The sequence below is a fragment of the Phlebotomus argentipes genome, unplaced genomic scaffold (genome assembly GCF_947086385.1).
Source record: "Phlebotomus argentipes unplaced genomic scaffold, Phlebotomus argentipes genome assembly scaffold_18, whole genome shotgun sequence".
Classification (NCBI taxonomy): Eukaryota; Metazoa; Arthropoda; class Insecta; order Diptera; family Psychodidae; genus Phlebotomus; species Phlebotomus argentipes.
In genome coordinates this window covers 10,411,413-10,434,862 of record NW_026776177.1, presented here as the reverse complement: position 1 = coordinate 10,434,862, position 23,450 = coordinate 10,411,413, and the positions used below count along the sequence as shown (strand labels likewise).

Genomic DNA, 23,450 nt, shown 5'->3' with positions numbered 1-23,450 from the left:
GACAGGGAGATGGATTTAAGACAAAATGCAATTAGTGTTGCACATGCTGAGGAGGTTCCACTGCGAGCCGTTTCAAAAGTGTGCGCCTGTGAGTGAGAGAGCTCGAGAGAGCTTTGCGAAAATGCAGGCATTGCAGCATCCACAACTATTAATAATATATAGAGGGGCTCAAGAGACAGAGAGAGAGAGACTGCGAGAGATGCAGTGGAAAAAAAACTGTGTGGCAACAAGAACTCCATTCACTTGACGGCTCTGTGCTGTGTGGATTTTATTCATTTGTGTAACATACTCTCTTGGAGAGAGATCGCGCACAGCGAACGAGAGAGTTCACATTAATTTATTATTATTGTCGTGATGACACGAATAACAACATCTCTTTCCCTCTCTGCGATTGGAAAACTATCTCACTTGCACAGAGCATCAGCATTGCCGATTTGCAATCTCATCGTCTCTCATGGGATAAATCATTAATTTTATTATTTCTAACCATTTGCTGCCATTGCAAACAATTTACGTTTTAATTACCATTTGCAATTGAATATTCATATCAAGAAGACCTCTCATGGACTGAATCAGGAGGCGTTTGTGGAATTTCAATACTCAATTGCCATCAATAAACTCGATCACATCCACGCAGATTAACCCCGTGGATTAGATAGGCTAGAGCTATAGATTAACTTCAGAGTGAGAGAAAGCTCGCGACGTTTTGCTTTAAGAATGCAACAATATTTAATGAATAAATTCATTTATTTGTAGTGAGAAAAGTCGACATGCTTTGAATGAATAATCAATTCTATCTAACTTTTAAAACAGTCGAGTTAAAATTGGATAAGGGGAAAAAATTGCCAAAAATCCATGTTTAACCAAAAAAAAGGCATTCGAATAGTCTTTAAGGCTTCATTGATTATTCTTTATAATGTCAGTGTTCATCAAAAGTGAAATCCAATTCATTGAACTCATCTTTTAAAATATTTTGGCAATATTTGAGATCATTTCTCGGGATATGAGCGATTATGAATCAGTCATAATGAGTTCGTTAGTCATTGAATTGAGTGGAGTTTGTGATGTGGAATATCAAAGTGAGATTTCAGCAATGTCATTATCATTGGAAGAACTCAGTGATGTCTTGCACTTTCCCACGGTGACGCGGAGGAAGGGTTGGCAAGGAGCCTTTGGCCAACGATCACTCAACCAGTTTGTTTTCACGACTCTCTTCCATACCCAAGGGTGTTTGTCCATCGTCCAGTTGTGTCCATTCACCCTTTTTCGGTGCGCTAAGAAAATCTCTGCGTATTGTTGAGAAAACAGTAAGCGCCAGATAAGGTAGTGGTCATTTGGACTATCTCCCTGTCGTTGACCGTTTCATCCCTCCTTTGTGCCCTTGTTCACGTATATGAAAAGCCTTCAAGGGGACGATATATATCGTGCGTTGTCTTGTTGTCCACACACTGGAGAATATGTGGGAAAATTGTGTGATTTTGAACTGGATGGGGTTTTTTGTGCCGCACAACATTCCTCAAATGACTGTTGTCCGAGAAAATTGTGAACATTGACAATTAAAGGAAGACGGTTGATGCTTTTTGTTGGGCTTCTCTGGCTCTGATCTTTTCGGACATGAGCATTTTTCGAGGGGCTAGAACGAGTTTTAAATCAATTTTTCCATGATGGGGCTGCACCGTGGATGAACTGTAACGGAATGTCCAGATGTCCACTGCATTCTCATCCATTCGTGACTATGTTTATAATATCACAGACTTCATTTCAATACACACAGGAGAGAGGATGATATAAAAAAGCCTTCAACTGCTTTTTTTTGTTATCACCATAAATGGTCGGAAAGGACATTTTTCTATGCGCGAGTTTAAAATTTAAATATCCGTTGGCGAGTCTCGCGCGCTTCTTTCTGTGACACTGCGCTTCCGTCGAGATATGGAAAATATCCATTTAACTGTTTGACCATTGGTCGAGAGGAAAAAAACGCCAAACGTACACATTCCTAATGATATTTTATGGATTGCAACTGCGCAAAATGGCCATAAAGATGTTGATGCATTTAACTAGAAAATCTCTTTCTCTCATGTGTACTCCTGATGAACTTTTAATTTTACTGCACAACAAGAGAAATGCGCTAACCCAATTAGCGTCAACCACTTCAAATTGCTTCATCGCAACAATTGAGATCATGCTAATAATGTTTTAATGCCTTTTCACGAAAGGAAATTGCTCTGCCGCAGCTCCTTTTTCTGCACTTTGCATATCTCTGCAGCCGCCAAGCCAGAGAGAGATGGTTCACTTACTCATGGTTACATGAGAGGAGGTGGTATGAAAATGAAGCGTTTTATGTCTTTGTGCCATTTAACCCAAATATTCACCGTCCGAAAGTTCTCACCGAAGAAAGAGTCACGGGGAGAAAATGCACAAAAGGTGGGAGATTAATCAAGAAACTTGTGCATTAATCAATTATGAAGCAAAATTCCTGATGGAACTGGACAGTTGGTACAAGAAATGCAAAATTATGACTCTCTTGGCTAATTTACGTTGGAACACTCTCTTTGACAGAGTTGGGAAAATACAGTGCATCGCATATTCTAGACTGATGATAAAAAATTATATTCCTTGAATATAAAAGATATATAGGCTAAGGCTTCTGAATGAACTTAAGAAATGCAAAATTTTGTTTTCAAAAAGCTCAGCAATGTTCTAATAAATCTTCTTTATTCTAGTCTAAATGAATCTGCGAACTAGGAAGCCTGCAACTCGGTGATGTTGAGAAGAAAAAAAGCTTTGGAGAAAGGGCACATGAGGAAGGGGTAAGATGAGAAACAAGGCAATTGCAATTAATTGAAGTGCAACACGCAAAGATTTTCAAATATAAAATATAGAACGGTGGAGAAATAACTTTGACCGAAAGACTCAAATTATATCCGCAACCTCTTCATATATATTCCTCCATCGAGACTTTCATATTTAATCCGTGCGGCGAGTGATGCAGAGGAAAAAAAGGGCTCAATAAGTGTCAATCATGGGATGGAAATTTAATCAATTTGAGAATTTATTCTGTTCTGCTATAAAATATTTGTTCATTGATCGATCATTCGATTGAGTTGCGAGATGCATATTAACCAGGGCGCGCGATGGGAGAATGGAAAAGGTGGAGAGAGATCAGGAAATGTCTGTCAAAAGTCTCAGATTGTTTCTTCAAGTTGATTTGATATTCCAAGTGAACTCAATTTCCTCCATTGCCGGCACATCAAATTCAAATTTTATCCATTTTCGAGATGTGCTCGGACTGAAATTGTCACACACGGAGAACGAAAGACTTCAATGAGTGGCTGAAGCGACGAACCTCACTCATGTGAATTGGATTGGGATATGAAAAAAGCTCTTCGCTCTTCTTGATTTTCTGTTAATCACGGCGGTTGTAGAAATTGAAGGAATGGGCGGAATAGGCAGTGAATGGTGGAGAAAAAGGGTGAAAAGAGAGAAACGACGAGTGAACAGTTCTAAATGAAATTCAGTTTGGTGTCTCTCTTGGCTTTTCGAGTCCCGCGGGGCGATTTCAGATGCTGCGATGCCGGTGGAGAGAGACGCATGCAATGGAGAATATAATCTTAAAAGCAAAAAGCTATAAAATATTCGGACATATTTTCTCGACATCGATTCTCTCTTTTGCCTTCTCTCTTATTTCATCTCATTCTCCGCTCCATTCCGAGCCACTCTTCATGGACCTGAGCATGATCGAAAGAGAAACGACGGTGGTTTCTGAGTTACTAGCTCTTAAATTAACTCTTGCGACTCTTTAAAATAAACGATAATGATGATGACGCTGGGTGTCAAAGAGTCATGAACTCATTTTTACCTTTATTGAACAGTCTATTGTTGCTTTTCTCCCTCGTCATCTTCTCTGATTTTTTTTCACACATCCCAAAAAAGAGACCGTTCCAATGTATGGCTTTAACGTCTCTCCTCTGTAAATATTAAAGTGTATTTGTTATTTTTTCACTTAGTATTCTCTTCTTCAACATCATTCTGGGCCTTTATTACCAAAGTTAAACATGGGAAGCGAGGTAAGAGCGAAAGAGAGCTGACGATTCTCCAGGCAATCGCGAAGAAATCTCCCTGGAGTACAGTGACGGCGGGTACACTTGGAGGATTGTTAAATTTGAAAATCCTTCTCATTTCACCATAATTCAATATGAAATTATTAAATTTAACAGATATTTTGCCAGTCAATTTCACTGAGCGGTTCGTGGAAATTCCTAGAATTCTCACCTGCTTGTATCGCACCTAAATGGCTCATATTTATTTACTATATTTGCTAAATATACCACTTACGCAACACGACTTAAATTCTTGCACATGGGAAAAATTGACGCCACTGCAAAGTTTCCCCGCGAGAGATTTTGATTTGAGCCTCCTTAACTCTTCCATTTCTTGCGGCTGTGTATTGTTAATGGTGATCGTTTTATTTTCATCATGCTTGACTTTTTCTACTCGCAGCATCCTCGAGCCACACTGTAATTGTTTTGTGTGCACCATGAGTCAAATCGACAAGATCGCGTAGTTTAGTGCTTGCAATACACTTCTAATACTTTTCATTTCGCTGTTGTCCGGCAGCGTGCACGTGTCGAGACTTGATGGTTGGGATGGGTTTTTGACGGAGAGTGAAAAGTTTCGGTTTTTCGTTAGATATTTTCATGCGTTTGGGCTTAACAGTGTACGATGATCGTGTATATGGGCATTCTTGGGAGCCAATGCTCTTTCTTTCTCTGTCTCCTCCACACCTTCGAAAGGTGATCTCTTGTGGCCGTGTTACGTGTTCGATTGCCTTCTCTCTGTCGCTCCCGCGAGGCTGAATCGCAATGGTGTTGGTTTGGTGTTGGTGGTGCTGCAGCGAAAGAGAAGACATCACTTCTTCGACGCCATGTTAGATCAACAAGTGATGTTGGAACTCACCTACGTTGCAGGTAAACTCAGGTATTGCCTCTCTGCGAGTCCGCTGGGATTTGCGTCTGTTCACCCACCGTCGTCGCAAGTGTGTGTTTCAGCCACGATCGTACGTCCCTATTGAGGTGAAATTGTAGTAAGAGAGACGTATGTATTGGACAATGGTCGCAGATTGAGCCCCACCATTATGCGCAGTTGCCAAGAAATATTGGAGAGGTAGTGTAGTTTCAAACGGACACCTGCTAAAATCTTATAAGAATTCCACCCAAAATCTACCCTCAAACCCCCCTATTGTGATGTGTCAGTGTGCATGAAAATGTGACATATTGCCGTGATATTGTAGTTCATCTCCAGTGCCAGTGGATTTCACGTAATTTCCCCCGCAAGCCACAGTCAACGACTTGAGCGAGTTTTGACCACCAAGTGAAGGAAGGTGAGAACAAGCTCTTTTATCCCAAAAACTCACTCTAATCCAAATCCACCTCGAAACAATGGTCTGGACCATAGAACATCCCATTCAGGAGGGATTTTCAAGTCATGAAATGACGGGCATTGAGATCTTTTGTCGCGGTTCTGAGTCTATTCATCTGTGGAGTGTCGTTTTCCTGGACAGCAGCATTCTGGGTGTCTCTTTCTCTGTGTAAATTAAGCTAATTGTGTGTCTTTTTCCTTTGTTTTTCACCCTCTCGCCTCACCATCGTCTTGAAGTGCTCTCAGCAACTCTGCATTTTTGGTCTGTGTGTATTCAACAGGTAAACCACTACACCTCAACCGTCTGCCAACAGTGTGACAGGTACGCTCCTGCACACCTCCTGACGATCACACTTGACATCATGTGGGCCGCAATTAGGGCATTCTGCCGTCTATCTCCTCTATTGTTCACAAATTGACATCATTCGTGATTAACCGTTAAAATTTGGGCAACACTTAAGGGAGTCCCGTAGTCTCCTCTTCAGTTTCACATCTCTCGTGCTACTGTTGAGTGCTGAATCTGACGGAGAACTTAAGCTCTGGGCTCTCTGTGTGTGAAGTGAAGGATCAAATGAACCGGTGCAAATTGTCATCTGGGTAGGTGAAAACTGGTTGATTTTTCTAGTTTGACACGTGAAAATTGTAGTTTTCACACTTCCATTCAACCGTGCAAAGAAGAGTTCTGACCGGCTTCACAAATAGTCACATTGCGATGAGATTCAGGTCTCTCCACATGGTGGAACTCACAAACAACAACTTACAACTTCCACAGAAAACCAGCCGTGGAGTAGTTGAACCTGATGTTTTCGGTGGAACTTGATTTTTCCCATTCATTCATTACTTTTTTTCTACTGTAATTTTATTTATTTTACCATCATTCCCCATGTGATTCGCCACAGCCCCACATCTTTTTTTGCTACCGCGACTCTTGGGATGATTCGCAGTGCTGCTCTGAGAGGGCGTTTATTGCTCGAGGAAAATCCTGGAAAGTTGCTAACAATTGTGCGATGGGGGAATTTTATTTGTCTGCTCTCAATGACGATTTCTTGGAAGCGAATACTGTCAATATAGCTGGTGACAAAGCCACAAAAATCCCCAGTAGGAGAATTGACGGCTAGGCACAAAATTAATTCAATTAATATGATTACCCGTGCTACAGTGAAGTTATACTTGTAATAAGATTTCAATCATGGGATCGCTGCTTTCGGGAGGAAAAAATAACACTGGCGAGCAATCCGATGATGAGCGTAACTAAAGACTTTGATCGAATGTAATGTAAATGAATGAGAGGCAGAAGGAAGGTAAAAAAAAGAGGCGATTGAGAAATAAATTCTGTGAGAATAATTTTATTGCTAAAACATGTAACACGCGAAGCTCCTCTAAATATGCTGGCTATATGTCTGATTGGGAAGGTAGATGAGGTGGAGGCTGTTGGCGGTGGAACGAAAAATATTGAAATAAAAATCTCTAGATCAAGAGACGACGGTGATAAATTAAGTTAATGGGTGGGGAATTTATATGTAAATGATATCGAGACGTTTTAATATTATTGTGGTCTCAGCTGATGGGTATAAGGCGATGTTGTACTAGCGCGAGAGGAGATCGAATGATGTGTGGTATAGGGAAAAAAGGTGGACAAGAAAGGAAAATACATGGACGCTCATTTAAGTGTAGAAGAAGAGATTGTTGGGTTCTTGGGCGCTTCATTATTTTTTTCCACCTCTTCTCTTCCCCCGGCGTTTGGACTAAAGTTAGAAGAAATTCAAGAATGATGATGATGCTGGGTAGGAACATGGAGAGAAAAGAGAAACGCCATCGTATAAAATTATTCAAATAAATTGCGTCATCGCCAAGTCCCAAGTAAAATGACCAAGAGAGTGAATGAGAGGAGAATTTAAGAGGTCCAAGAACGAAATTCGAGCCTCTTTTCTCTTGGGGGGATTATGTGTTTTTTTGTGTTGAGAAGCGAGGAAAAAAGAAAGACCATCTCGTTGGTAAATGTATCGATGGGGGCACGAAAAGAATAATACAGAAGATCACACTGAGATTCCTCAGTCTGTCCTTCTCTGCCTCTCCCGGGGCACTGCGCGCAGCCCAAGAAGCCCTGGTCCATCGCGATGGAACCATCTTGGAATTTTGGGAGGCTCAGACTCTCTCGTGTATCTCACAAACCAATTTCTTTTCATCTTATTTTTATTGCCCCCCTCGAGGTCCAACTTCGCGTCCATTCCACTTGGAACTGGACGCTCCATTCGCACCGCGGGAGAAGCCGGAGCTTTTATATACACCCAAACCATTCGACTCTTGGCAACAGCCAAAGTGAAGAGAGTGGCGCGCGATGCCTTGTCGATGCTCCGGCAAATTCATACTCTTTGACCCTGCCTGGCATCTCTTCTCTGTGTCGTTTTTTTCACACCCAGCGAACTGAACAATTGAACGGAGAGCTTTTATTTTTCCTCCTTCCAACGCCACACAAGCCATGCCAAGAGGGCAGACGAGGAGAAATATCTTTAATTGCGTTTGCCACAAATGTGAAAAAATATGTGCTTCTTTTTTCTCCCATTCGACGCAGCAAAAACATTCAATTTTTCTCGGTGATTGTTTCATTTGATAAACACTGTGATTAAGCTGAGCCACTGTGAAGAGGTGGGGATGTACATATAGAGCTGAAAAAGCACCGCAACCAATATCTCTATGGCATGGCATTTTTCTCCGACTGATTGCAATCTAAGGCAATTCCAGCGTTAATCCTTCATGCGTGTGTGAAAATAGAATAAACCTCGCGGTAGCTGAATTGGTTATGAAGGGAAATGCTGTGTTTATGATTATCCTTGAAGTTGTTTACCTTCTGTAGCTTTTTGGTAGTCATGCTTGTCGTTTTGCTGAATAGCTTTCAGAATTCATACGTTTTATTTGTTTATTTTCTTTAATAACATATCGATTCAGTTTATTACATTGGCAACCTGGGTGATTTCATCTTAATAGAGAGACCGTCATGGACCCTATAGTCAAAAGATAGCCTTAATGCCGATTTCTTGAATTATTTCATCATATGAATCATGTATTTTTCTTTAAAACATTTTTTTCACGAGCAACTATGTGATCAATGTTATAATCGTGAGTGAGTTATAGAACGAAATAGATGTGCTTTTCTACTGCAACGACTAGAAATTTCTAGACGTAAAATTCATAACCTCATTCGCAAGAAATTCTATTTTCCCTTTGATAAACGACAAGCATCAATACCTTGTTTAATATGCAAAGCTTTCCGTGCATTGTTTTATTTATTGCATTTTTCCCCGTGATTGTATAAAGAAAAATGCAAATGTCATCTAATATTCCAGAGAGATATTTTGGAAAGCGTTGCCTAATTTGCATAATTCATATCTCTCAATAGATCAATATTTTGGTGTTTTCAACAAGAAACACTGGAGGTAAGACGTTAAATCCCATGAACCGTTACCTCGAAATGTGCTCTATAGCGATGATCCTTTGAATTTTCCTCGTTTAAATTTCCTCATTATTTTATTGGGTACTTGTGCGCCGCCGGAGATAAACTGACGCGAAATATATAGCGAATAATTATGCTAATTTAGTTTTAGCACATCAATTAAATTGACGAGTGTTTTCTTGCTAGTATTTTTTCATCTCCTTCACTTCATTTTACAGCGTAATAGACACAGTGTGATGGGGGCAAAAAAATGAGAAGACATAATGTTGGGGAATGAGAGGCTGAGGAAGTGTGGAGGAAAAAAGAACACCTCGATTTTCAGAAGGCGCCTGCGTGTAAAGCTGAGAGAACCCGCGCAAATTATTGCGTCTTTTATTAATTTTTTATTAATTTGGCTTGATAACACAAAATTCCACGATTGTTTTTATTGCGGAGCGAAACGAATCACAAGATCTCTTGTTGGCCAATTATCATGCCGATCTCTTATGATTTCCATGTTGTTTTTCCATCGTCAATTTCAAGCCCATTTGACCGCAAATGAGTGCAGAATGCCGCGGCGCGGACTGGGTGAATGGGTTTCGGGCGCAACAGGTGAACATGCCGAAAATACTAGTTGAGAAGGCAGAGTAGAGTATCCCTTTTTCGGTGCGTCAATGGGTACGTCGGCTGGAGGATGGATGGAATGTGATGACTTTTGCCACGTGGTGAAAAAACCAGAAAAACTTGATGTGGTGTATTTTGAATATGTGTAGTAATTTCAGTTCTTGGCTGCACGATTGAGGCGTCCAACGGGAAGGGAGAGGCAGAGTCATGAACTGGGTTCTGGGACAGCAGGCGCACACAGCACGGCGTGAGAGATTCACAAATTTATGGGGTAAAACTGGTTGAAGAAATCCCTCGGACTGTTCGATTTCTACCAATCTCTTTTTCCTCTCCTGGCCTCCTTTTGTTCCTCCTCGCACGTCCGAGTGGGACGGCAAGGGAGACGCGCGCCCTGTGCAAGAGTGAGAGGAGCCTTTTTTCCATGTTGTTTTGAGAGAGATCATGTGAATGAAAATTGCTGGATACTGGTTGGCACACGACGCGCATCTCGTGAAAAAGAGCCATTGAGGACAGGATTTGACTCGACTGCCACTACTGGTCTTTGTGGTTCATCCAGTTTTTGATTTTCCGGATCACACAGATGAGCTCAGCTGATGCCGAGACAAGGGTAGGGACACTTCCAACTTGTTTGTCTTCTAAATTCACACACGAGAGTGACTGGTTAATCACGAGAGATGAAAGGCAAGACGAAAAAAATGGGGCGTAATGTTATTTTGTGGTCTCGTGATGCACACACACTTGCCGGTAATCAGAGGGGAGAAATTGCTCGCGAAATTCCTGTTTTGCTTCAGGATTTCACTATCTTCCGCTTTGTTGTCTGTCTCGATGGCAGGTTTGTCTTCTGGTTTTCTGAACTTGCCCATTGCATAAGATATTTAATGATAAAGTTATGCAGAGGTAATTGCAATTTGCTCGAAGAATTTTTAAATATTCGGCAAGTGATTACACAATTTTTCAGTGAAATCAATTAGAGATCAATAAGGGTAATGATATTGAAGTTTAAGAACTTTAAGAGCCATTCAGCATGTGTAAAAAAGATTAGAGATCGACTTTGTGCTTTTGAGATTTACTTGCTGACGCTGAGATTTTCTTCAAGATTCATTGAAATTCATGATGAAATATTTCCCAACAATGCGCGTAATTAAATTTTGAGAAAATGAAAGAAAAGCAAGCGATAAATTAGGCATTGAAAAAAGAAATAGGTTATATTAAAGCTCTCTTCATCAATATTGCAATTCGTAAGCAGTTTAAGACTCTAGATAAGCGATCTAAGTGAGATTAAGAGACCCAATTACGGGCAATTGCTTTGAATTCCACTTAACATTTGACTAGGGCGTGGAAGTAACTATAAATTACAAAAATGATTGCACTATCTGCACAAGGATTTTCCGTTCGGTTTGCTCACACGAAAAGATATTGATTCACATGTTGGAAAATTCCTCTATTATATACGCCGACTTCTTGGAAAGCCCACGTGGAGGTCACACAACTAAGTTGCAATAATGGTGAGACTTTTTTTTTGTCACACGACGTACAGCTTATCTGAGATGCCGTACATATATTGAGTTTCTGTCGTCTGCAATTCGATGGGAAATGATTGGGAAAAAATTCGCATGACTGAAGGTTTTTAACTTGAGGTTGTCGCTAGGTGTTTTGTCATCTTCTTGGCGCGCTGATACTTGGCGTGTAGGTAAATCCTTGAGTGTGGAATCACTTTCAATGAGATGCAACATTAAAGTCTGCACTGGTGCTGCTGGAGGAATGAGGGAGAGCCTTGAGATAATTTTCCCTTCTCCCCATCAACTCGGCACCGGTGGCAATTTCAGGCCGCGATGGCTGTACAGATCATTATCGGGTGAATTGGAAATAATGTGCAACGGACAGTGCATGATCTCAATTTTTATCACGATGGGCTTCCTAATATTGGTGTGATGGGCCGGCAATGCTTTACGTAAGGCGGCGGCGAAGGTCTCGACAGTGTGTAGAGTAGGACACAATCACCTGTGAAAGCCCTGAGGGTGATTTTTCGATAATCTCGACCTCGTCAGAAAGGTCTCAGAGATCATTAAATTTCTCTGTTTTATTATGTGATATTTATGGGTGTCTCTAAATTTTCCCACAACACGGGCAAGATCACTTGGCGATCTATTGCGATGGGACCAGACAATTCAATCAAAAGGTCAGTCTTTCGTGCAGAGAAATCACGTGCCCGTGGCGATGCACTGAGAGGAAGGGGGAATTTCATTCATACCGCGTGGCGGGTGTATTAAAAATTACTCAAGCAAATCTATGAATGGGGAAACCTCGTGATGGAGAGTCAGTGAATAAGAATGGCGAGTGTAATAATTTTACAATTGTGAGAAAGAGGAAGAGGATAATTTATTCCCGAGTCTGCGAAATTGCTCATTTCTTCAGTTGCCATTTGATGGCACGCGGTGGAAAATTCCCACTTGAGTGTGCTTTTCTTTTCTGGCGGGAAATGCACATCATCACACCTCCTGAAGTCGTGGCTCGTGTGCAACACAATGATGAAAACCAGTCCAATTGATCGTGCATGCGGCAAAATTTTTCGAGAACGTGATTTTCTAGTTTGACTTTTAATAAACAAAACCAGAACGTGTTTGATTTTTGCCACCTTCTGGATTTCTCCTCTCGTTTTTTCCATCCACTTTGTTTAGCCTTTTTCTTGTTCCTCAATGAATCCACACACAGAGCGGCAACGGTACAAGATGTGTGCACTTCCTCGAAAAAGTCGAAGGGTCCTGTTTTGTTCGTCAAGATAGTCACTAAATTGCCGCTTCCACCTGTGATGCTGAACTAGTTTCTTCTTCGGCGCCGTGCGCTTTTTTGCAGGTTGATTTTTCCATGTGAGAAATTTTTGCAAACCTGTTTTGAGAAACTAGATGCGCCGCCACATGCAAGTGACTAAACTGCCAAAAATTTCGTGCCTTTTTTGTCCCACCTTCTTCATCGCGCTTCTTTCTTTGCCATGGTTCAGTAGATTTTTCCACCACCTTCGCGGCGTGTGTGTGTCATCATCTAATGTATTTTGTATTTTGGAACAGGTTTTAGGATGGAATTTGTCATAGGTTATGATTTTATTTACAGTCTGTATGTGATTTTTTGCCACTGGTATTTTTCCTCTCATTCATGGAAATTTCCTCAAATTCTTCCGCATATGTTTAAATTGGGAATTCAGCTGAAAGTCTTTTCTTAGACACTATATCCTCCAGTTTTAATAATAAATATCCATGTATTCTTCATCGGATATATGAAATTTGCTCAGAATTTCTCTCACATTTTCGAAGCACAAATCAAACATTGAGTGTATTGAAATAAAATGACATAAAAATATTATATTATTACTCCAGTTTAATAAGAAAAATAAGTGTTATGTGTAGACCAGATCTTAAAGAATACATTGATAAGCTGAATTTTTAAAGAAATGCCAGAGTATTCGAGTGGGTGTGGTCAATTCTAATTTTGCCATTTCTCAGTTTTTTTTATGATTTACTTAATTTTATACATAATTGATAGGATTAAACTATAAATATGTCCATTTGTAGTGTTATATAAAAATTTCTCAATGAACTCCCAATGAACCGTATCAATTGCCACGACATTTCTGTGGTCGGCATATTCCAGACAGTGGTCAAAGAGACTCTGGTATGTTTCGCAGACTCCGAAAAAAAGCAGCACGGCGGCAAAAAAGTGCATTTGAGATGGTGTACAAGTGTGGCCATAAAGGAAACAGAGACACAGACATGGAGGATGTTGCGTAATTTTCGAATGTGCTTCATACGCAATCGATGTATTAATTATTAATTAATCGGTCAGTGAGACACGCGTGTGTCTCACTGAACTTTCCATTTGGCGAATCGCGTGAGATTGATCGTCCAGATATATTTTAATTCGCGCGGTGATTTTGCAAAATGTGAAATTTTGCATCCAATGCGAAAATGTCAGAGATCATCCATTTTGGATGAGCGGAGGTCGCGAAGGGAGGAAAAGAATGACGAAAGGTCTGACCATGAGGTTGTGTTTTTTTCTGTCCTCTTGGACTTCTGGTCCGGCTAAAATTGAGTGCATCAGAGAGAGAGAGAGAGAGAGAGAGAGCGAAAAGTCCTCGTTAAATGTCACATTTATCCTGCATTTTATTGGCACTCAAGGGTGCCTTTTTTGCGCCGATGCCGCGCGTGAGAATTAATTCGAAAAATATACACTATGGCAATTAGCTTCATAATCCGCCACAGTGCCAGAGTTTTATCTATTTCAAAAGTAGCGACAGCTGCAGTAGCCACAACGGAGTTTGTGTGTCGCAATCAAATCAGTGTACAAATGTTTATTGAAAATACTTGGGACACATCGCATTCGCCGCTTTACACTGCTGATAGTGCAATAATAATAACAATAATGAATGAAGTTGCGTTGGACAGAGCAGAATGTCAATATATCCTCGCAGCCTTTCTTCGCGACGCCAAACATCTCGTCTGGCTGTAATTTGCGAAAGTCTCTCTATATCCCAAAATGAGTGTTAGCCATTCGCGTACAAATTGCGAATGCAATTGACCTGGGAGATAAATTAGTTTGCAATGGGAGATGGGGTGGTTTAAGAGTTGTGCATTCCCAACATCTTCTGCCCATTCCGCGTCTCAGCAAGTGCTAAATTTCTCTCTTACTCTCGCGGCTCTTGCGAGACGAGGAGTATTTGAGAATTTATATGTGTTCACGACACCAATATTTTCAATCAACATTTATTATTGGAAATTATTTATATTTTATTTCTATATGCAGAACAACAAACTGGAAGAATTTTCTAATTACATGCGCACATGCATATTGGCAATTCCAATAGCCTCAGACATATTTCTAATTTAAAATATGTTGTCAATCGTATATTGTATTGATCTGTTAACTCTGAACGCCATCAGAGTGTTTTGCAATGAAATACCATTTTAAAATGAGATCTACATATATGCTGTGAACATCATCCTATACGTCAGATTAGCGAGACTTGTGAATATATTTTATATTGTTGTCAAATGAAAAATGATTTTATGCGTTGCGCAATATTGCAACCAACAATCAGATTAAAATTGATAATTTGTCTTATGGTTTATTATTTCACTTTGTTGTGTCTCACAGTGATAGAGTTGTAATTAAATATAAATTTTAAATAGCTTGTTTTCTTGCGCTAATAGCAACCTATCAGAAAATGATCCAGTAATGACATTGTATGTGAAATCTCGATGGGATGCTAGTTCAGGGGCGTAGTTAATCTCAAATGTGCCCCATTCGGGTATTCTGTGATCGTACAGTTGGTAACATAGAATATTTATCAGAAACCTTGAAGAAGTTCATAAAATCATAAAAACCTGGTATGTTTTCTATACAATATACTGAAGCAATTTGTGTTTTTCTGTATTTTCAGCGTGAATTTCATCACACGTGACAAAGAGACAGATTGATAAAGACGGGTTCCAGTGCAACATTTGTCAGTTGCGCTTTTTAAATGATGTTGTGATGCCATTTGACTCTGAAAGGCCGAGGAAAGTTGATAGGAGATAAGGCGAGATATATCGAAGTGCCATATGAGATATTAGCAGCCAAAAAGAGGGTCGAGCGCACGACGACGAAGGCGATGAAGAGGAGGGAAATGTGAATGGTGAACAGGTAAAATCACTTTAGGAAGACTAACGCGGATGACTGTGATCGAGAGAGGACGTGAAGAGAGGCTGAGGAGAAGATTTAATGGAACTTTTCAGTTCTCTATCATGGTGAATGCTTAGCCGGGGTGAATTTACGACGACAATTGAAGCTCCTCTTTTCCCTGTGCCAACACCTCGAGAGTCGCATAATCATATAATTTAACACGGTGTGTGCTCGAGAAGACCAGCGATAAGAGAAGCTCCTCAGCCATGTGAAATTTTCAATATATATAGTGTGGTTTCACATTTTGCGAGATTAATAAACAAAAAGGGGGGCAGAAAAAGGGAGGCGCGAATCAAAGTGAAGCGCGCACAGGTCGCGAATGGGCCATAAAATATTCAAATTGAAAGGAGATTTAAATAATAAAACAAATTCTTATTTTAAATATAATAGTAATCGCAAGATAATAAAGGAGCAACATAGTGGAATATAAGGTAATTTAAATTCTCGTCGCGAAGTTAATGTGTAACATGAAATAGAGGAAAAAGATTGCAATATTGGAGGGAATATAATATACAAGAACGAGAGGAGTTGGAAAAAGAGACTCTCGAGTGTGCCGCCAATGTTAATGGGAGAGAACATAGAAACTTATATCATTTAATTGGGATTAAAGTGCATAAATTATCTGCTATCTCACTCGCTCTCGCCTCTCTCGCTCATGCTCACCCGGCAATATATAGCTCAGAGGCAGTGAATGAACATTAAATTTAAATTTATTTATAATCAAGCAACTCCTCGTTTTTCACCTGAGCCTCATATAATTATAATATTTCTCTGTGCTTATGAACATTGTATCCAGGACGCTTTTAAAACACTGTGCGTGTTTGTGTGAGTGTCTGAGAGAGAGACACTGGCTCCTTGTGAAGTGCGTAAGGACGATGATATTGTGAAGAAACGATGATCTCACCGAAATCCGCAAAGTCCGACTCTCCGTCCGGCGAAGTCGCCACTTCGATGCCCCTGGAATTGACAACGGAAACCAACTCCTCTAATCCGCCATCGAGTCCACCGAGTGAATTGGCCACCATGACCAATGTGAATGTGCTGGACCTGCACAAGAATTACGTGGAGGTGCCAAAGATTCACGAGAGTGCCATGAAGGATGACGGCATGTATGGCGCGAACTCACGTGTTTACCACCAGGAAGTCACACTGCAGGAGCACCAAACAATCCTGCGAGATCACCTGATTGACGGCATGAAGGATGGGGCAGAGTCTATCTTGATAGTGGGCCCGAATGGGGAGAGCCAGCAAATAATTGGGCGCCAGATCATAAATGGGGAGCATCACATTCTCACGCGCAATGAGAATGGCGATCACATAATAACTCGCATCGTTAATACTCACGCCACCCATGCCACATCCCCAGTCAGTCACTCGGCACAGCATCCCGAGGGCGACACCGGCCCGGCCATTGTGTACTCAGATCAGCTGCCGGAAACTGTGCTCCAGTATGCGGATAGTCGTGATGGGATAATCACAAAAGTGCAAGCCTCGGGGCTGCCCGAAGGCATGTATGAGGACAATGGTGTGGCGCGTCAGGGACAGATCATGGAGGCGCGCGAAGAGGCTGAGGGCGAACCAACACCGGATGCCACAACACCACCCAATGGGGCGCCCAATGGCGCTCTCGTGGGGGACAAGATGTACGAGAAGCCGCAGATTGATCTCATCTACGATGACGGCAACAAGACGGTGATCTACACCACGGCGTCCGATCAGAAGAGTCTGGAGTTGTATGCCGCGGCCACTGGCAACGAACTGGGACTCATTGGGGAGCATCAGGTGGTGGTGCAAGGAGGCATTCAGTACGCCCAGCAACCGGGATCGTCTACTCTGTTCGTGGTGCAAGAGATGGACGACGGGAGTAACATCGTCAGCACACACCAGCTAAGGTGAGTCATGAGATTCCGCATTCTTGCTATAGCTATTTGATAGAGACAAATATGCCAATGATTTACAGTGCCAAAAAATAGAGAAATTGCCCGAATTGATTCATGATCTTGAGTGCAATTTGGAGCATGTTAGTGAATCGAGGTCTACGTGAAATTGACACATTGATTGCATATTTTCTTCTCTTTTGTGAGTTTAATATTGAACCACAAATTCTATATTGCTTGTCACACAGTGACAAACAACAATAAGGTGTGCGCACATGCGAGGTAAAAAATTTAAATTGAATTGTTCAATGTTTTGAGAATCTCGTACGAAAGCGACACACGCATTAGGTGCAATATTTACATATAAAAGCTGAGTACATAAGGCGCAAGATTGAAGTAGGAAAAAAAGACACTGTTGCTTGAGATTGTGTACGGCATGGATGTTAATTTGGAGTGAATGGGGAAACTGTCAAAATGTTCAATGGTAAAATAATATAGGCAACATGACATCAATCCACGTCTGAGCCGGTGAAAGAAAAGGAGATGGAGTGAAATCAAAACAAATTTCAATATTACAACTGTGGCGAGAAAAGCACGAGACGCGCTCAAGACATATGGGTAAAAATTGATTTTGCATGACACACATTTAATTCTGTCGACTTTATAAAGTTAAGTTCCTACGCAATTGTATATTTAACACCGGCAATTGAGGTGAATTAAAGACACATTTCACGCGGAGAGATAGTTGACTGGAGATTAAGGAGAGACGTGGAAATATTCTTTCTCTCTCGCATGATCACCGAATGTACGGTAAAAATAGGCTCTCTCGAATAGAGAGGCTTTCCAATGTTGCACGAAAGGTTACTTTATGCTATTTTCCATTGGGATTTATTGCTATTATTCAGCACACAAAGGACACTCGATCCTTCGAGAGGAAATTGGTAGGAAGATACATTTTTTCTGAGCTCATGCAGTGGCATTGTGTTGGCAATTTCCAAAGTAATTGCACTGAAATGAAAAATTGACACCTAACGGACTTTCCAAGCACGTTGCTGCACAGCATTTTCTCGTATAAGCGATATTGCCGCGCGACGTTGGATGCTGAATGGCCTGTGAGATGGTGGCTAGAGGAATTTGCATTCACGATGTACCAAGTCACTCGACCACTGAGCACCATTAAACGGTGTTGCATTTATTTATGCATTAGAGAGACATATTTTGCATTTTGTATGTCGCGCGTCTCACTTCAAAATGCAACCATATAAAACGGCGTGTGTTGTTGTTGTTTGTGCGTTTGTAAGTGAGAAAGGAGCACTATATAAATGCAAGACTGTGTGTGATACGGATTTTCCCACTCTTTTTCCTTTAGCATTTCGCTCTTCACTCAATGAGATTCAATCATAATTATTTTAATGACATCTTGGACAAATTTCTACACCACAGCGCCAAAGTATGCAGTAAATTTTCGCAGTGCGCACAAGAGTTTCGGAATTTTTAATCCCCACATTTTGTTGCCTTCTGTGCACGCATTTGGCATGGAGAGTGGAGGTATGCCTCAGGTGAAAAATAAGTTCACTCCATAATCCGGTAAATTATGCTGTATTGATAGTAGTGATTTATATGCTTTTCTCATTACATCTCGTGGTTATATTTAGAAAAATGGCATTCTTGGTGCTGCCGCATTTTATTTAGGTAGCACATTTCCTTGCACAGACAGAAATACAGTTCAATTGACAAAAAAGAACCTTGGCAATTTGACTGAAAAGCTCTTATCATTTAATTTCCCATCAATCTCATCAGCAATTTCTCGTGCTTGCAAGTTTCAGACACGCGACTGTATATCGCGTGACAATTTTTACTTAATCCGTTTAACTCTTGTTGCCAAAAATCTCGAGGCGTTTTTGCGCAACACACTGAAGAAATTGCTTTGTCATTGTATTTGGTAATATCTTCATTTGACTTCTTCACAATTATCCGACCACGATATTTTGTTGTTGAGATAGTAAACAAGATGTCGTGATAAATAAAAAAAAATGCGACTTTACTTTTGAGACACTTTTAGGGGGTAATTTGTCGGATTTTGTGAGAGTAAAATCGACTAATCGTGCTTCAATCTCTCTTAATTTATTGCACAAACATAGAAATTTATTTGATATTCCAAATGATTCATTAGATTTTATTGCATTCGGTGAATGAGTAACATTTGAGTGACATTATTTTTATTGGTCATATACATAATTGGACAGTGGGTTTTTGCTCTCTCATTGACAAACTGAAGGTTGCGCTTATTTAATCATCCCTGCGATGGTCAATGAGGCTCAAGGGTTTTTCAGAGTTGTGCATTGAGTCAATCTTGCCCAGAGGGGAAATTGAAAATTTCTCACCGTGTGGCAATTTGATGGGATGTGTGTGCATTGCCATCATGTTAAAATGTGCATTTGTGCGCAGAGGCCGTCTGAAATGATAAAGAGAGTGAATTATTTAAAGTGCAATTAATCTTAATCTTGTAGAGATGTAAATAAAATTCGTGCTATGCTGCGGTTGCATTTGCAATAAAGACGCGATGTGAGAGCCTGGATAGAATGGGAAGGGAGAAGAGAAGAGAAGTTTAAAGGTTACTTTCGGCTATTATTTTTCATCTGTCTGTGAGGCATAAAGTAATTTATGAGGACTCCTTTCACAATTTACCAGCAGATTTTAAATTACACGACGACGCGGCCTTTTATTTGCTGGCTCCTCACAAAAATATCTTTATCGTGATTTTTATTGAGGAGAGAAACAGTGGCGTCGTGAGTGTTTGTGTGTTCTGTTGAAAATGCGTTAAATGCAGTTTAGCAGATCAAAATATCTTCATACGCCACTGAAGTGGATATCCTTTGAAAAACTCAATTGATTGCTGTATCTTGAATCTTTTTATGTTAGCGCCAAAAAATTGGGACACGCTATATGGTGATCACCGAACGCATTCGAAAATGAATCCACCTGAGTTGGAGTTCTTGTTATTGAAAATTGGCGTTTAATATCGCTTGAATATAAAATTTAATGACTTTATTTTTCTCAACATTAACACGATGGGATCTCTTTTACACACTGTGCATCAAAATGGATTGTATTTAAAGAGTGTGAAAGAGTTTGAGAATTTGAAAAAAGGAGAGATGAGAAATGAAACACGATGCGAGGGTATAAATAATAATTGCTTCAATGTCACTCTCTATAGTCAATCCTCTTCATCTTGGCCACAATTTGCATTTTAATTAAATTAATCTACCGACGAATCACAGAGCGGCGTTGAGTGTGGAGGAACTAGTCTTTGAGCAACAGGGGAAAGATGGAGGGAATTTCACGAGAGGGTTCAGTGAAAAATTGATAAAACATTTCAGAGAGAGAGAGGAAATTCATGATGATTTTATACACACAGCATCTATAGAGTGGATGCAAATGCACTTTAAAATCCATTGGGATTTACAGTAGAGGAAATTGCGCCAGTCTCTTAAGGCGGAAAGTGATCCCAATGCAGTTTCATAGAGTGTTGGAAAGAGCAGCTGGAGAAACTCTGGGTCTTCCTGAGTGTTAATTTATGCAAAAATCTGAAATGATTGCATTCTGCAATTATCTTGTAGGAATAATCGTTGAAGAGCAGAGCCAAGGATACGGTGTTGCAGGGAGTTGAGATAAGAGTGGCGATGGCGAAAAAAGAGACTGCCAATGATGGCTTCATTGTCCTTGCTTGAATAACTTGAGATGCAAAGTTGCGCCAGTCACTTTAAAGAGATCAATTTTCCATTTATGCTTATGCGGTAATTAAGTGACTCGATCATCGTTTAAGAGTGTTAATTATTTTCTGTGACCAATTTTGCCTGAAGCCATGAGATGTGCATGACAACTTTGGCCAAAAATGGCTTTTCCTAGCCTCGATGCGCCACAGTTATTGAGTCATTTAGAATTCCCTCGTCGTGCACTTATGAATAATATTTTCGTTAATGTTTTAATTGGATACGCAAGCAATTAAATTTTTTCGGTGCTTTTCTCCTTCACATCGCACATAGTGAATCATTAACACTCTCGGGCCACTTTGCGCAAAAAAGATCGCACGGCATAAATTTTATTTTCTCTCTCTCACTCGGAATGGATTTTCTTCGAATTGGATGAGTGACTAATGCGAGAGGGAGCGAATTTGCGGGTGCAAAAAAGAGGCGATTTAATGTGTTTAGAGTAGCGAAAGAAGTGATTTGAATAAAATTTGAATCCACTTATGAATTTTGATGATTGGCTTGGAGGAACAAGGAAAAGGGGCGACATTGGGCGGCTTTGTGGGAACCCTGGGCAGATTTCTTTCATGGCTCACGCAAATGACTGTAGGCCGAGACACTGCAACTTCCTCATGACACTCTCTTGGTGCATTGATTCACTGTTCTGGTTGCAGTTCGACTTCATTCCAAGGGCGAATAAGTGGGGAATTGCACGCTTTTGGAATGCGGAAGATTCAATTGTGAGTCATGAGGCCAAAATTTGCAATAATATTAGGGCTATTATAGGCATTTGAGTAATTTTGACTGTTAACGGGTGATTTTAATTAAAAGTTTGTATTTCTTGTAATCTATGATTGCTAGCAATCTAAAATTTCATTCCTTGCAGCTGTTCGCATTTCTCTGGAAAGGCAAAAATGAATTTTGATAAAATCAAATATAACCGCATGAATTCATTCGAGATTCTTCATTTAGTCACTTTCGTTCGATAGGGCAGATCCCGACCATCTAAGCGTTCTTCTGTTCAGCACACATTCTGCCTAGAATACAGTAATTATCCGCCCCCTGCCTTGGCTTCTTTTTGCTCTCAGTCATGCTGTTGATCTCGCTTGGTGAATGGAGGAACTCTGGCCATTCTTAAAGCAGAAGCGAACACCAAAGGCCGCCATAGAGATCAAATGGCAGATTCCACCGCACTGCTCTCCTCTCTATGCTCACATATGGCATTAATATATCTACGCGTAAAATAATAACGACGCGCAATGCACTCCATGAGAACCACATGGAAGCGCGTTAATTCTCCATTGCAGCATTTATTTGTTTTATTGCGCGAGACTCCTATTTTCCTGGTGGGGCCAGGGCTGTGTTTCTCACCTGCCCGGGACGCACTATCGAATCTGCATTGAATGCTATTTCAACGGTAAATCCCACCTGAGATGCGTCTGCCAATTTTTGCCTCCTTTTGCACCTCCGTGTGGCGCGATCTGCGTCTATTATTTATGTGAATTGCAATTTGAGAGATTTCGGGGTCTCTCTTCATGCTGTGCCATCGCAGATTTGAATTACAAATGTAATATAAATGCTGTCCTGTTGCTGTGGATAAAACACTGCGCATTCTGTGCAAAAGGCCGGTAATTCTATTTGCATGAATTTCCCACTAATTGACCACATGGAGTTCCAAATGATATTTGTCTGTTGCATAAATAGTCAATTCTCTAATTATCAATAGAGAGACAATGTTGTTGGGAAAGAGCAACATTGTGCTGCCTGTAAAATCCTTTTTATTATAAACGTTTTCTCCTAATTGAGGAAGAATGGAGTGTAATTTCCAGTTTGTTCGTGGTGTGTTTTTGCATGAGTGCAAAAGAAATCATCTCACAGGTGGTTTTGCACGAGATGCTCGACGATGGCGAGTCACTCAATACATTTGCGTGACACTGAAAGTTTATGATTTTTTTCGATTGGCAATATCTCTCTGGAAATATGCCCAGAATGTTGGCATGATTGCCAGAACTCCGGTGGAGTTCGATGGTAATTTATCCATTTGCATGCGTGAATGAGGGAAAATGGTCCGCGTGATTTTTCTCCGTGTGGTCTCTCCGCTCCTCCCTTGGGTTTTTGCAAAGAATTTATGGGGAAGCCAAAGGAGGGGACATTAAAGATAAATAGGGACCCCATATATACTAAAGGAGTGTTTATTTACCGTGTGTGCATTGCTAATTGCTCAATGAGAAATTCATTTTCTCATCATGCCGGATGGTGTATGTCATTTATCAATCTCAAGTTTGAAATGGAATCATATATCAGTGACTAACCGTGAAATGATGATTTGCCGTGAAGATGTTAAAGTCCATTTTATAATTCATCTTTTCGCGATAAATTAGCGGTATATGGGATGAGATGGAGAGGAGGTGCATTGTAACGCGTGTTTATGCTATAGCTCTCTGGCTATATGGCATCCCAAATGCACCATTGCCGTGTGGCCGGAGACACAAAATGTGGAGGAAGAGAAAAGTGTGCATTCAGTATATCAACAAATATCTATCCTCAGCCTGTACCCCTCTCCACATCTCGTGATCTAGGAGAGCTTTCTTTCAGCCTGAAGATGTGTCTTGTGTGCAAGGAGAAAAGCCCGCGCATGGC

General features: G+C 40.6%; 1 protein-coding gene and 1 long non-coding RNA gene across 11 annotated transcripts in view; one reads left to right on the top strand and one right to left on the bottom strand.

The window, feature by feature from the left end:
- Nucleotides 1-4,320: 4,320 nt before the first annotated feature.
- On the bottom strand, nucleotides 4,321-5,728 carry LOC132261090 (uncharacterized). 3 transcript variants are annotated; one of them, XR_009468405.1, is made up of 3 exons: nucleotides 5,643-5,728; nucleotides 4,957-5,064; nucleotides 4,321-4,888 (listed from the first exon to the last, which is right to left on the bottom strand). It is a non-coding gene; the product is annotated as an uncharacterized LOC132261090 (long non-coding RNA). The 3 variants fall into 3 exon arrangements; XR_009468404.1 differs by lacking the exon at nucleotides 5,643-5,728 and adding an exon at nucleotides 5,414-5,528; XR_009468406.1 differs by lacking the exon at nucleotides 5,643-5,728 and adding an exon at nucleotides 5,131-5,148.
- LOC132261087 (protein grainyhead) overlaps nucleotides 4,883-23,450 on the top strand; it is a 57,891-nt gene continuing 39,323 nt past the window's right edge. For 6 of the 8 annotated variants that reach the window (XM_059759628.1, XM_059759627.1, XM_059759625.1 and 3 more), the window contains exons 1-3: nucleotides 5,906-6,015; nucleotides 14,904-15,145; nucleotides 15,981-17,076. In XM_059759628.1, the coding sequence (XP_059615611.1) occupies nucleotides 16,079-17,076 (998 nt within the window). In that variant the 5' untranslated portion in view covers nucleotides 5,906-6,015; nucleotides 14,904-15,145; nucleotides 15,981-16,078. Of the gene's footprint in view, nucleotides 4,978-5,150; nucleotides 5,381-5,905; nucleotides 6,016-14,903; nucleotides 15,146-15,980; nucleotides 17,077-23,450 lie in introns of those variants that run through there. The other 2 variants (XM_059759624.1, XM_059759623.1) reach the window with 2 other exon arrangements.